Source organism: Anthonomus grandis, chromosome 4 (genome assembly GCF_022605725.1).
Source record: "Anthonomus grandis grandis chromosome 4, icAntGran1.3, whole genome shotgun sequence".
Taxonomy (NCBI): Eukaryota; Metazoa; Arthropoda; class Insecta; order Coleoptera; family Curculionidae; genus Anthonomus; species Anthonomus grandis.
In genome coordinates this window covers 20,904,669-20,920,186 of record NC_065549.1, presented here as the reverse complement: position 1 = coordinate 20,920,186, position 15,518 = coordinate 20,904,669, and the positions used below count along the sequence as shown (strand labels likewise).

Below are 15,518 nucleotides of genomic sequence, written 5' to 3'. Positions count from 1 at the left end.
TTATTCGTAGCCTGATAGTCCTTAAGATAGGATTACGGAGTCTCCCGATAAACCCATCTTTTTACCATTTAACTCTCTCTGCTAGCTTTCATTCTTCGAAACTATATTAATTCCGGATAAGGTTGTATCACGCAGGTAGTTTATGTTCTCTTAGTATGGATGGTGTATTTTTCCTCCAAAACTGGAGGTACTACATCTGATTACACAAATGGTTGTTCGCTTCTGTTCGTGGTCCCTTATGTTTTTTCCTCTCTTTTTCTCTTGGTTTTTATCGCGAAGAAACTAAAAAGCAGAAATACATGTCGGCGGGTAGCACCTTTACTTCCACTGCTTCACGTCTTACGGAGTATCCTGATAAATCTAACCTTTTACGATTTATTAGGTATAAAATAGCAAAGTAAATTTTTTATTTATCTCCTCGGAATTATTTGGAAATATTGTAAAGTTCACAGTATTTTATTAAATATGGTTTTATTTATTAACTATAATTTAACAAAAATTGTTATCAACTTGCATACCGAGGTCACGTAAAAACACTGCAGATCATAACTGATTTTATAATTATTTTACAAAAAATATTTAGGCTTGACTCACCCGTCTCTATATCCAACGATTTCAAACACTCCTCAGCTAATAGGACTGATAATTCTTTGGATTTAATATTTTGGGATAGTTTAAATGCCGCTTGGAATCTAAAAATAGGATAATTTATGTGTTGTACATAATTAATTAAAAAAAAGATTTAGAACAAATAGTGAGTGTTTTTTGCGCAGCGGACTGAAAATACAACTTTTTTCCCTATAGCAGAAAATCATGTTTGTACCTTTGAAGCTCGAGTTGTTTAAAAAAATTCGCTTCCACAACCTTTTTATCTCTATCCAATATCATTCCTATCTGAGAACTATCGTGCGAAGACAAGTTGAGCTGTGAAAGTTGACCTGTGGAAGTCGCACACATAACCTCCCCTTGATACATTATTAAGGGTACTTGTTTAGAAACTAGGACCGTTTCTCCAAGTTTTTTAACTTTTGCACCTAAAATAAAAACACAAGATGAATTGATAATAAAGTAGATATACAGTTTTTTTTATGTATATGTACAGTTTATTCGCTACCAAAGTTTCTCCAATCTTATACAACTACAGCATAAACAATGCATTCTATTCTGATCCATTTCGATAGGCTGGGTTACAAATGATGAATTTGGATACTTTTGAAATTGAATAACATGGATACTTTTATATCTTTTTTATTCATTTACTGGATTTAAGGTAGAGTATGAGGCTCAAGAATCATGTAAACCTTAAGGTTTCTATAATGCCTTTACTCTAAAACAGACGGTAATTTTTTTTAGGAAAATTTAATTCGGATGTTTGATGTGCTTTGACTTTTGACTAGGAGACTACTTTTCCCAAGTATTTCTATATAAGTTATTAAACAATTAAAATGATAATTTTTGCAGACGAATAAATTTCCTCTATATTAGAAAATTATATTTCTTGTGCCTCGCCTATATATTGTCAACAATTATTATTTTTTAACTTCGGCTGGAACAAACAAAAAAGGACTATGAACTGTATTTTTTTATTTGATTAAGATTGTGTAGTAAGCTTTCAAATACTCTATAGAATAAGTATATATTCTCTACTAATTCTATAGCTATAAGATACTAAAACTGGTAGAATTACTGCATAAAATCTGAATTATCTAAAGCAACAATTTAGAAAACATAAAATGAACGCTATAACATAACCTATGCTATAGAATCAAGGCATGGGTGGTTTCAGAATGATAATGTAATAATTTTATTTTAATGTTCTCTTACATTTATAATAATTGAAGCATTGTTCTTTTAAATTGTATGATTAGGATTGAGCATTTAAACTCCACACACACGTTATACACTACGTTAATATATGCGAAGAAATGTTTCCTTAATACGAGGTGTTATTTTTTTACCCAAAAAAGGGTATATTTTTTCATATATCTATACAGTGTGTTACTTAATGATATGTCATAGTTTGAAGAGGGCATTGCTGGACCGATTTTAAGTAGAAAAGTACACAACAAAAGTTGGCGCTAAAATCCTTAGTTTTTAAGGTACAGTGTGCTAAAGTGTTATTTTATTTTCAGTTTTTAATAAGTTTTTCAAAGACCGTTTAAGATATTAAAGTGAATTTTGGCACAGGATATTATGGTATAAAAACACACTTATTAAATGATTCATTTACTTTTTTTTCCAGCAACCATTATAAGAAACGAAGTGAACAAAAGCAATAACAATTAAATGCGATACCAGTAGATAATTAAAAGATTTCAAAACTTTAAAAACTAATATATAAATTCTATATATGGAGTTTTAGTGCGAGGAGGTCTATACATAATAATGCTTCGAATCTAAGAAACTAGTCGAAATCTCTCGAATCTAACTTTTCCCTACTATTTATTTACAGCCAATATAAGAGCCTTATACATTAACACAATTTATTCATACAGCCATTATCATGACTGTACGAAAAAGGGTATAAATCGCGATCATAACAAGAACTAGAGCTAGAGTTAATTAAAAAACCAGGCTAAAGTTAAAAAGCTTTGTCATAAATAGGTTTATACTAATTTTCATGAATTTTCAGTCCTTTTTTAACTATTAAAATAACGGGATATTGAATTGATACACATTTACTGAAAAAAAAACTTAAGTTTTTGTTTTTGGGCACCAAAATCCCCTGGTGGATGGTGAAACTGCAGCATGTTTTTCTGTAGCGTTCTTTGAATTTTAGGCTAAGTATTAAATTAAAGACTACTAAAATGAATAAGGATGCTCAATAACACAGACAGGTGTATGTCTTATGCCTAGGCGTTAATTAATAAACTATTTATTTATTACTATTAAAATATTTGCTTTGAAATATATGTTATGTTGTAAATCGAATAGATTAATAAACGTGGTAGTATTTCCATGTGGTATTACTATCAAAGCTCAAGCTAAAATTATAAAAAAAGGAAATTACGACCTCTATGCTTCTGCTTTTTTTTTCATAGAATTATGAAATCTATCAAAAATTTCATGCGTATTCGTCAATGATTCTATTTCTTAGTCTTCTAATTGGTGTATGACAACCCAATGTTTTTGGGTGTCCTCATAAATAAAAATCTAGGTTGTCAGGTTGTCAGGTAGTCTAGGTGGCCAATATGCTGGTGCTCCACGGCCTATCCAATGATAGTATTGAGATGTTGTTGCATATTTTGTATAATTTCTAATATTCTTGTAGAAGAATTATAAATGATTAAGCAGGCTCAAGAAAGAACTCGTAAAAGTAAATATATTCAAATCGCTTTACCTTTTTGAAAAATTATTATATAATAATATCAGAGACCTAAAAGATAAGGGACAAATTATAATTTCTTAAAAAGCTCCCATACGGATACATTTTGGGTTGAGTGGGTTCAATTGAACTACGATCTCAAGTCACTTTCACACACGTGGCCGTAGTCAGTATGGTGAATCCATACCACAGTTAGTAATAAATCTGCAGATCTTAAACTCGTTCAAGTCGATAGCTTTTCTTCTATTTCCATTTCGGACAATATTAAAAATTGATTTTTTTAGTAGAACAGTATAGAGCCAAATCTTACAAGGTCTCCTACTTAGCTCCTATTTTTGAAGAAAATTACAATAATAGTGTTCTTTCAGTAAAAAAAATGGTCCAGTTAAATGGTCGGATACAATACCGTACCAAACGTTGACTAAAAATTGTTTCTGAAAACGTGTCTGTGTAATGGCATGAAGGTTTTTATGGGCCCAGTAATGATTATTATGAAAATTCGTTATTGGGTTTCTGTAAAAATTTGCTTCGTTCGTAAACAAGATGTTGGCATCAAAATGAGGATTTTCTGTTATTTTGTGAAGATACCATATACGAAATTGGGTACGCGGTTTATAATCTCTAGGAAGCAATGCCTGAGCCCTTATCATTAACGTCGGTGCCATACCGTTTACGGTCACAAAACAACAATGCTGCTGCTGCTGTTGCCAGCGACAAGCAAAGTTAAGGGGATTATTCACCCATAAATTTCTGTTTCCTGGATAACTTTTTTATTTTACAATATTTTTTAATGCGGTTTTCACTAATGAAATGTACATATTTTTGTCAAGAGTTGATAGGTGCCAGTTTTTTTAATTTCTAAAATTTTAATTTTTTATTTAAAAACCAAAAAGATAAATAAAAAAATCTTTCCATACGTCTCTAGATACATCAATTTTAGAAACATTAATTAAAAAACCATTTCAAAAAAATTTATAATAAACCTTTGAGAATGGAAATACAAAATTCAGGCATTTTTCTTATAATTTCTTGAACCGCCGATAAGTTTAGTATCATATGGCAACAAAGCACGGACGGGCTAGCATGAATCAAATCATGAAACGCACGACGCTTGTTCGGCCTGACGGTTGTTCTTTAAACTATTAAGTTTTTATGTTTATTTTTAAAAAATGGGAAAAAGAAAAGAAGGAAAGTCAAAAGTTTATTATTCTAAACGAAAAAGTAGGAAGCCAAAAAAGGATCAGTTTAGGCCTAGAATGACTGCAAATGTGGAATAAGAATGCCACATTGCGTTTACTATTTATATATAAATGAAAATAAATGTTCATTTTGGAAAGAAAAAATTATGAAAAATTAAAGATTTTTTATTTTAAATGTCTACGGCCTGAAATCAAAGATCCTAGAGGCATGGAAATTCGAAACCCATCTAGAACTTGAGCTGTAAATGACAATTTTTGTATTACATTTGTTTGGTTTTTCTATTTTCATTAGAATATACCACTTCGTTATATTATAGTTTTCATTTTTGTATACTTACTTACATAACTGTTTAATATTGTCTTATATTTTATACAGCTTGTTCTAAAACATGTACCTACGTCATTATAAGTACACACAACATCCATAAACACAAAAAAATAAGTGTAATCTAATGTAACAAGTTCCAAACTGAGACACACATTTTTTTTTAATTAATTGAACTTTGCTAAGAACTGTTTAAGAAGGCATATTTAAAGGTGATTAACATTAAAAGAAATTAATATTTATTTATTTTTTTATTTCTCTTTGACGAGAGCTGCATATACAGGGTGGCTAAACGAAAACGAAACGGCGGCCATGTCGGGCTCGTAAAGATTTTAAAAAGAAAACTCTCACGTCAATTTAGATTACCACGAGGAAACATTTTTAGAGTATTAATACCACCCCACCTGTCATCCCTTAGCCAGGGTAGAGCTAACCATAAAAATTTTAAATGGAATAGTAGGTTGAGTTATACCTTGTGGGAGAGGTCTTTTGATTTTCTTTACGGCTACTAATTTAAAGGATTTTACTTCAGCGGTTCTAAAACTATTGACTATTTTAACATTTAATATAGTTTTTTGGAAAACCTGTATTAAATATTGGGTGTTTGGAAAAACTGTTTTAAATAGCAATTCTTTATCGAACAATTAATTTATAACAATCATACATAAACACTAGTCCAACAAATACTGAAAATGGCCTTCGTTATGAGCCATGCAATAATACAGATTTATATATAAAATACAGAAAAATAATACAATAATACAGAATCTCGTTCTTCTTAAACGACACTGTAAACCGTCATAATTGCCATTATAGGTCGGACCACAATGCACACATTTATCACGAAGCACATACTCAACATCCCGAAAAATTAAACTTTTGATGTGGTAAAAAATTCAACGTTACAAGATATATATTATACTATCGATTTGGCAATCACGAACATGATTGAAAATGACAATAACAATCAATACGTTGAAGACGAGTTGATGTTTCAGCAGGATAGTGCACCCCCTCAATAGGTAATAGCTGTCGGCAATTATTTAAATAAATCCTATCCTGGTTGCCTGACCTCTGGATTTTTTTCTGTGGGCTCACCCAAAAAGTAAAATCTATGCTACCTAACCAGCTTCAATAGAAGAATTACGCGAAAGGATTACATTTGAATGCCAACAGATAACTCCTGATATGCTACGAAATGTGCGACGTCGATTTGAACAAAATCTGTATTATTGCATAGAGGTTAACGGTGGCCATTTTCAGCATTTGTTGGACTAGTGTTTATATATGATTGTTATAAATTAATTGTTTGACAAAGAATTCCCATTATTTTCTAAAAAGCTGCATTAAATGTTAAAATAGTCAATAGTTTGAGAACCGCTAAAGTAAAGGCCTTTAAACTATGTATAGCGGTAAAGAGAATCAAAAGACCTTTCAAAGAAGCTATAAATATATAGATATATATATATATATATATATATATATATATATATATATGTATATATATATATATCTTATTATATATATATAACTCGACCCACTATTCCATTTATGAAAAATTTAAAGGATAGTAAAAAATGTTTGAGGATAGTTTCACCCTGGCTAGATGAAGGTGGTATTATACTCTGAAAATATTTCCTCTGTCATTCCTTATATATATATATATAGGGAGCGCTATAGATATTTTACTTTACTTTTTACATACTTTACTTTAGCGGTTCTCAAACTATTGACTATTTTAACATTTAATGCAGCTTTTTAGAAAATAATGGGAATTCTTTGTCAAACAATTAATTTATAACTAATAATTATATATATATATATATATATATATATATATATATATATATATATAATAGTGTTAGGCATTTCGATCTATAGGGTTGCTTCTACCCTTTTTTTACGGAAGTCACTTACATGTCTCTAATTTATTATTTATATCTTAATTAATAAAAACTGTTTTAGATACATATATTTGAAAATGTGACAAATTATAAACATTTTTATATTTCATTCCTTCTCTCGCTAAATTTGTGATACTAATACCCTCCTATATAAAAGCATTTTTTATGAATAAATTAAATCCGTCAATTTGAATAGTGAATAAACTGTATTACCAGAGGAACATGAAAATATTTTGATTGAACTTATACAAAAATGTTATTTTCTTTACTGAATCAAACGTCTTGAAATACCAAAATACGCGTGCGACTTATTTGTTAGTAAACGCAAAAAAAGTCCAACCGCATGCAAACTAAAAAATGCACGAATCGGTTCCTCCCGATGAATCTCTGGTAACATTGACCCGTCTGATGCGAGACGAACAGTGTTCTGCTTTGCTTTAACGATGCGCTGTTGCCAAATGCTCACCTTCCCGATAAAGCGCGTTAAATCCATTTCAGGCAAAGTCACGTACTGATAATTGCTCTTAACTTATCAAAAAGTTAACTTATCAAAAGTTAACGACAAATTTTCAAGATGCAGTATATGTACATAAGATATTTTTTAATAAGACAAGTTTTACGGCAAAAGTGGAAGAGGAATTTTTTTGTTCATAATTGATTGATACTTATTACGAAATCATATTTTTTCTTAAGTAAATAACGCAGTAATTTTTTCGTAAAATTGTATTGAAAATTCGTTAAAGCTACGCCAGTGGTTGTTGAAAAAAAGTGAACGGCCATTTAATAAGTGTGTCTTTACAATATAATATTTGCCAAAATGTAGTTCAATATATCAACATCCATGTTGTAAAAACTTAAGAACTTATGGACTTAAAATCGCTCCAGGAATGCCCCTTTCAAATTATGACATACCATTAGGTAATTCCCTGTATAGGAAATTGTATAAAAACATATTAGGCCTCCTTATGGGTGACCAGAGACTACGCATCACAAAGAATCCTTTAAAGTGGCTACACTTAAATGTAAAAAGTAGTATAATAGGGAAAAAAGATCCTGATGAGGAGCCTCTGGCCAGACACACAAGATTTTTCCAGTATACCTTTTTATACAAATTTGTACATGTTTAATTACAAAACTCTATTTTCATAACCTCAAGCCACGAATTACCAAGAAACCGTCTAGATGACTCCATTTTGATTGTGATAATAAGGAAAAAGTTGTAGTGGCGCGTAACCTCTACCCACATAGAAGAGATTTTCAACACATCTTTACTTGGGACTTTAAAAAATATGTCGAAAATTTGTGTGCTTCTAATTTCTGCAAACTCTAGAACAAGGGACTTTTTGGTATTTGCCATTGGGATTTCGTGCTTAGCAGGGTACTGAGAAATGAGAATGAATCAATCCATGTTAATGATTTCTACAACCTGAGACAGTTTTAAACTGCTTAAACTTAAACATTAATTCAAAATGTTAATTTTATTTATACAAAACGTACCTCCCATATGATGTCTTATATACAAAAAAGTGTGAATATCATTATCATCATAGATTATGAAAACATTTCTATCGGATATATTGCTATCCCAGGTAACTCCTTTTACTTTGTTTGGTATATTTGGTATTGAAATCAATTCATTTGTAACCTTAAAAAACAAAGAAAAAAATATTGCCGATCAGTGGAAATAATAATTATTATTGACTCACCCCATTAAATACATAACCCATACTCTTAACGTCCACTAAGACTAACCTAGTTCCAGCTGGATCTAAAAAAATATCACTAATCCCCACGTTATGTTTATATTCCATGGCTTTGGACCACTCTTCTATATGAAAATAAACAATATGACCCGTATCAGTGCCGTATACTAAAAAATCTGTTGTTATATCGTGACAGGTAATTACTACGGCATTTTGAGCTGCTTCTGGAAAAATTATAGATTCTCGGTTTTCGTGACAAACTTCAGGTTGTTCAATCTAAAATATTATATCCTTTAACTTTATTTAATAAATAATAATATTCAGCAGTTTTACCATATGTAATTGAATCCTACCCTCAAACAGTACAGAGGCATATTCAGGATTCAGTTTGACGCTGGTAACTACACCTAAATATTGCCTATCGCCCAATTTTAAAGGTATATCTCCTGAACTTGGTTCTGGTTTAGTAAGGTCGTAAAACCATATCTTATTGTTCATACCCGCCGCCATGTGGTACTGTCCTACGCCAATAAAGGCAGGTTCTAGTTCTAAATTTACGAACAGCGGTTTTAGTTTATCCTAAAAACAATAAAAAATGTCTTCCAACAATTGTAATAAAAGCTATTTTATACTAGTCCAATGGTTCAACCTTTGGGATGATGTCGAAATTACGTTATGTTAGTATCTTCGGGAGAAGACTAAAACTGTTTTAATGTTACATCGTTATCGAAACACGTGTCGAGAGTGAAATAAAGAGTTTTGGTTAGTAGTAAAACTGTCTCATAATTCTATTTTATACTATTAAATTTGCCATGAATAGTTGCTTTATTATAAGCTAGATGAAAAAGCGTTATCATTATATTCATATTAAGATTAAATCTTAAATTAATTTACAATGAATATCATGGCTCAAGAATATCCAGGTCATTTTCTTTTTATATAAATAATAGACATCAATGAGTTTCTTTAACACAAAATTCTATCTCCTTACATCCATAAAAATAAAAAAAGTATAAAAATAAGGGAAATTTCCTTTAAAGCTCGTCAAAGTTGTATTTCGTCAAATCATTTCCAACAATCTTCTAAAAAAAATATTTTTTTCTCACCATAGTATAGTTTATTTATATTATTTCAATAACAATAGTTTTAAAATAAATTGGCTGCACAATTGATTTTTAAAAATCTGTGTGTGCAAACCAGAAAATAAATACAGTTATTATAAATTCAACTCAACAAACTATTAATTAAACTCAGACATGCACTATTCACACATAATTTTACAAATTTTCCAGATTTACGCTATTATCTATAATCCACTTATTTATTAGTCTTTTTATTATAACGTAGCGTTTTAATTTAAACGTTAGAGGCAATCTATTATAAAGCTTAAGACCCAAAAAACATAATAAAATTGTTAGTTTCACCTGTGGTAAGGTTATTTTGATTATTAACATTTCTGGTGCCAAACTTGTGTTGTATATTACATCTGAAATGCTTAGATTTAAACATATATCTTATAACAGATTTCAAAAATAACTGTTCTACAGTAAGAAATTCAGATTCAGGATACATTCTTGCTTTGAAATATATTATTTTAATGATATATTTTTGGGCAACTCACAAAAGTATTAGAACACTTTTACACGCGCTTCCCCATACAACCAAACCATAACTCAAAACAGACTCCCCCACTAAAAAGTAAACCATTCTAAGAAATTTTCTTTGCAATACATTTATTAATTCATAAAATTTATAAATAACCTTCCTCACTTTATTAATTACGTAGTCCCGTTTATTAGTTACGTATTTTAATTTTGTCCCCACATGAACATCCTTGCTCTATTTTACATCCCAACGAATGTACTCTTATTTTTTCAAAATCTATCTTCATCATATATACTCATATACTCAACATGTCATCTATATAAATAATAAACAAAAAATGCCCCAACATAGTACCCTGCGACACACCAGACCTAACCTGCAGAGAAGCGCTTATTTTGCCATTTATTTTAACTTGCTGACATCTATGACATAAATAGGATTTCTCCGTCCTAATATTCTCTTTAAATGCATATAGTCTTTTAGATCCAATACTACGGTGTTCAAGAACTTTATTACTTTATAGAATATAAATTTTTCAACAAGTTTGCTTATTGTACTAGTTAAAGATATTGGCCTATAGTTTATCATTTGCTCTGTGCTTCCTTCTTGAATAAACGGACACTTATGGTTTCTTTTAAAGCTGTTGGATATATCCCAGTACAGAAAATAAGATCAATAATATGCTTTAAGGGTTTTAGGAGTACTTTATGATGAGACTTTATTATTTCTGATGTAATTCCATCTTTAACACTTTTTACATTGTTTTTAGGATTTTTAATGAGAATTATAAGTTCCTCATCTAATATAGGTGAAAAGAAAAAAGACTGCTGAATATTATTCTTTTTTTCAAAAATAGGTTTTTTATCCAATAAATTTAATGTTATTTTATGTGCTAAGTGTTCCCCTACCCCAACATAATACTGATTGAATTCATTGGCTATGTCAAGAGAGTTTGTGATCTCAGGTAACACACATCTTCTTTTAGGGTACAGGTTTATTTATTAGGTATACTTTAAATAAATAGTATAGACTTGAATTGGTTTTATCTACAATTGGTTTAATTAAATTATAAATATTAAATTCACTAAACATAAAAATAAACAAGTTAAACCTTCCTCGTAGCCTAAACTGGCAGCCGCGTCTGCATGCAGCTAGATTTATCGGAAAGTTATTTTGAGTATCTCCGCGAGAGTACAAATAATGACTACGTGGTGGTAGCTAAACTTTACTTCCACCGGGTCTCAAATCGAATGCAATCCGGTGGGATCTGGGGAGATTTGTGGTCGCTATGACAACGGGCAGCGTCATGCATTTGCTGCGGTCTCGAGTGTTTGCAACCTTTCCAGGTTCAGCAGCGACTAAATGGTTTATTTTCATTGCGGATCTCGAGTCATCGTTTTAGTTGGAATTATTTTTTTGTGTTAAATGTAAATAATAATGAATACTGTTGTATCATTAAATAATAATGAATAATGCATTCTAGAAAATAGGCCACGGTTCTTTGAAGAAAAAATTAAGAGAATTATAATTAAAGAGAAAATTAAGAAATTAAAATGTTAGGTTGTCCTACGGCCGATTTACAAATAAAATCAACGGTAGTATGCAAGAAAAGAGAATTTAAACACTATTTTACGCAGAAAACTACGTACGATCGATTGTTGATGATTTAAAATATTTGAACGAGAGAGCAAGAAAATATGCCAACAGTTTTACCCATCTAAGCCATTCGGTGGATAACATATAAGCGTAAATATACGAAAACAACTGGACATTGGAACCACCAGCATTATAAAATGCACAATGAAAAAAGTTAAAAAATGAAAAAAAGATTACGTAGGCTTATAATGTGTATCACGTTTTGCAATGCCTTCGAACTCGCCTTAGCGGCCATGATGCACGAGTTCACTCCCAGAATTTAGGCATTTTTCAAGTTTAGTTAACGCTGCATCTGAGTTAGATTCAGCTTTTAGGGTGCATTTAACTGGAACTGCAGTTTTTAAAAGGACTTCAAAAACGACTTAAAATTAATTGCTAGATGCTATATTGGACGTCTGTAAAAGTGAAATTCAAAAATAAATAAAAAAGGCAAGCTTTCTAGCATTAGAAGCAGACGAAACGACTTTAATCAACTCATTTAATCAACATCATCTTGTCATCATAATTTTTAGGTCTGCTTTTAAAGACCAAATTTATGAAAGATTTTGGGGCTATATTTATCCATAATGCAGGAAATATATCCAAAGCTATTATAAATGAAATAAATAATTTGAAAGCACCTGCTGAAAAAACTTATAGCCCAAAGCTATGATGGAGCTTTCGTGACGAACGTTGTTCAGGAAATCATAAGGCAGACATATGCCTTTTTTATTCCTTATGCCTATTTTATTCATTTTTTTGCCCACAAGTTCAATTTAATTTTGGAAAGAGCAGCGCCTTCTCCTAAAAAGTTAAAGATATTTTTTGCCCGTATCCAATCTTTTACAACCTATTTTTCTCAGTCAGCTAAGAGAACAGCTATTTTAAATGAAGTTGTAAATAAAAGACTTACTAGTGCAGTTCCAAACATACAAACATATATCTCCAACGCTAACTGCCAAAGATGCGATTTAAACAAAAGTAGTAAATAAATATAATTTTAAACATTTTTTTGAAAAATGGTGATTATGTCGAAAATGGTTGCTTCTAGCGGCTTTAATAAGGTATATATTTTTTATGTAATATTAAAAAAGGAAATTATTTTGTTACTTTTCAAACCAATTTACAGAGCTGCAAAAATGTTAGGGGATTTAAAAAAGTAAAAACTAACGCAACGAGCGCCCTCTACCGAAAACACGAAAACTGTATACGAAATTTTATTTTTATTTTTAAAAGACTCGTATGTTCTAAATTTCATGTCAGTATGTCATTTAGTTCAAGACCTATGTGAAAAAAACGATAAATCAAATACTTTGACACCCTGTATTTCAGTTACTATTAAAGTTAGGATAAGGCAAGTTAACCTCAATCATATTATTTTGACGTAAGGAATCTACTGTTGTTCTATGTCCCATTACTTTCGGGACACCCTGTATATCAACATATATAATAATGTTAATTTAACTTCAAAGAAAAAAAGATTAACATTCTTATTCCTAAAACGGCTTCTTTCTAACAAATTTGAAAAGGCAACATCTCAAGCAAAAGCTGACGTTATCTTGTGCAATATCATCTTGACAAACGGCATTTGTGAAGTTCTGTGTTTTTTTTTTCGGTTTTTCAACCAAAAACTAAAAAACCTTATTACAAGTAAATACCGATATTGTCATAACATCACATCAAGGGAAAACCGTCGTCATAAACATAGAATAAAAAAAACTTATTAAGAAGTCTATAATAATTATAAAATATTTAATTTCCATAAAAATGCTTTTTATTAGATAAGTACCTTTACTATAATGAAGTACGTTAAAAAAACTCATAAAGAGTTCATAAACGGTAATATTGTTTATAATTTAAAGCATAATCTATTAGTAATAAATATTTGAGCCGCTCAGAGGAAAAGTGGTATATGTCAGTATTTTTTAATTTTTGAATTATACCATTAATTATGTTTCTACTGGTCTAATATATTCAGTCGAAAACTGGTATAAGTCAAAATTTTAACTTAGCTAAGATAAGAGCTTCCTAACGTTATTCCTCTCAACATAATGGATTCGTTCGCTGGAATAGTGGTATAAGTCAAGGCACCACGCTGTTCCGATGTCGCGCCAGGTCCTATTAAACTCGCTTTTTCTTGTTTAGTCAGGTTTTTTTAGTGTTATGGAACGTCATGTGTAGATCAGTTACCGTAGCTAAGAAAAAAGATATGATAGAACTTCTTCAGTGGATTTCCCCGATTCAGCATCAGTTCTTCCTGGACTTACTGACAAAAGAAGATGCTGTTGACAGTGGTCCATTCTCCGATTCTGATGAAGATTAATTTGTTTAATAACTTGTTCTTACTCTCCTTACTGTAAGTTTAGTATGTAAGATAAGTAGTAGTAATGTTTTGCTCTTCAAGCTCTATATTTTTTGAACACTTTTATCAGTAATAGATATCATAGTAAACATACTACAGCTATTATTTTTCTTTGGTTCATCAGTTTTGTGAAATTTGGTTAACTTTTACGAAAAAAATAATATAATTTTCCGCTATGTTTTTGAAAAAAACTTACTGGAAGAATGACATTGGGCGGCAAAAATGTAATTAATGGGCGCAATCAGTAAAAATGTTTACCATATGAAATTTTAGTACAGGGTTATTATAAATATGTACAAAAAAGTAAAGAATATGTTACTGTGATTTTTTAATTCATCCAGATGCAAAATATCAATTTTCTAAATTTCTACTTTAGGGGAGTTAGACCACTTTTCCGCTGAACGGCTCATTTATCATGAAAATATTTGTTGACGATGTCACTGGTAAAGATTAGTTGTGTTGGTGGAATCAACAATGCGATCGAGCGGCGTATGTTGCTTTTTTCTCTAATATACGTGATCTACATTCATTTAACTTTGATTGTTGGCTTCTTTATAGAGTATCTTATCATATTTTATAAAAAAAAATTGCTTTATATTTTATTAGGTCTAGGAGGTCTAGTATTGTTTTGCGCCTGTCAAAATAAGTGACAAGTTTTTATGATATTATAAAGTGTGTTTTTTTTAGCCATTTCTACATAAGCATTTGGCATCATTACATCAGAGATGTTGCAAGCAAACAAACTGCCCATTGATTGACGGAAATGCTAATTCTAGCCTTTCAATGTTCTAAGATTCTACTCTGTGCAAAGCCAGAGTTTTTAAGAGGACCCGGATGCTCCAAAAATGTTTTTTTTTAATGACTTTTGATCAAGAATTCAGGCGCGAAATTAGCATTTTTTTGAGTATTTGGCGGATTATCTACGTCGCCCTTTTTTTATCCCTCGTTTCATATTCAAGGCGCCATTGCACTCTTTCAAACTCCTGCTTGAAAAAGTCATCGAAGTTCCATAATTAATAGTTTTATTTTTTCCAAAACCTAAAATTCTTTCCTATTTAAGTGCAAGGATAAAATATTTTTATTGGGGATTATTAATTCTTACTTTTTGGCTATCAAATCATCAGCGTCAAAAGGAATTTAAACAAAAATTTTCGAGATAAGCTACAAAATAGAAATTCAGCTGAGCGGGCAGTAATAATAATAATTATTATAGTCGTAAAATAGATCGCTAGACAATACAGAGTATTTTGTTTCCTGGTTATAGAAGTTTCAATTTTGCGAAATTGCTTAAAATGTGAATGATTTTAGTTCTTTAAGAGTCTCGTAGTTTGGAAAAATATATTCGACTGTATTTTCACATGTTAGATCTATATTTACATTGACTTACTATGTTGGACTTGAGTAAATAGATCATCTTTAGATTATCAAGATTTTGTTGGTGATAATCTGTGTTTTAGATT

At 30.6% G+C, this 15,518-nt stretch overlaps 1 protein-coding gene across 1 annotated transcript in view; it reads right to left on the bottom strand.

Annotated features, from left to right (window-relative positions):
* Nucleotides 1–15,518, bottom strand: part of LOC126735270 (WD repeat-containing protein 19) — a 46,818-nt gene that overhangs the window by 24,690 nt on the left and 6,610 nt on the right. The window contains exons 7-11 of the mRNA XM_050439219.1: nt 8,790–9,035; nt 8,460–8,732; nt 8,251–8,398; nt 824–1,034; nt 595–692 (exon numbers count right to left, since the gene is read on the bottom strand). Of these exons, the coding sequence (XP_050295176.1) occupies nt 595–692; nt 824–1,034; nt 8,251–8,398; nt 8,460–8,732; nt 8,790–9,035 (976 nt within the window). The remainder of the gene's footprint in view (nt 1–594; nt 693–823; nt 1,035–8,250; nt 8,399–8,459; nt 8,733–8,789; nt 9,036–15,518) is intronic.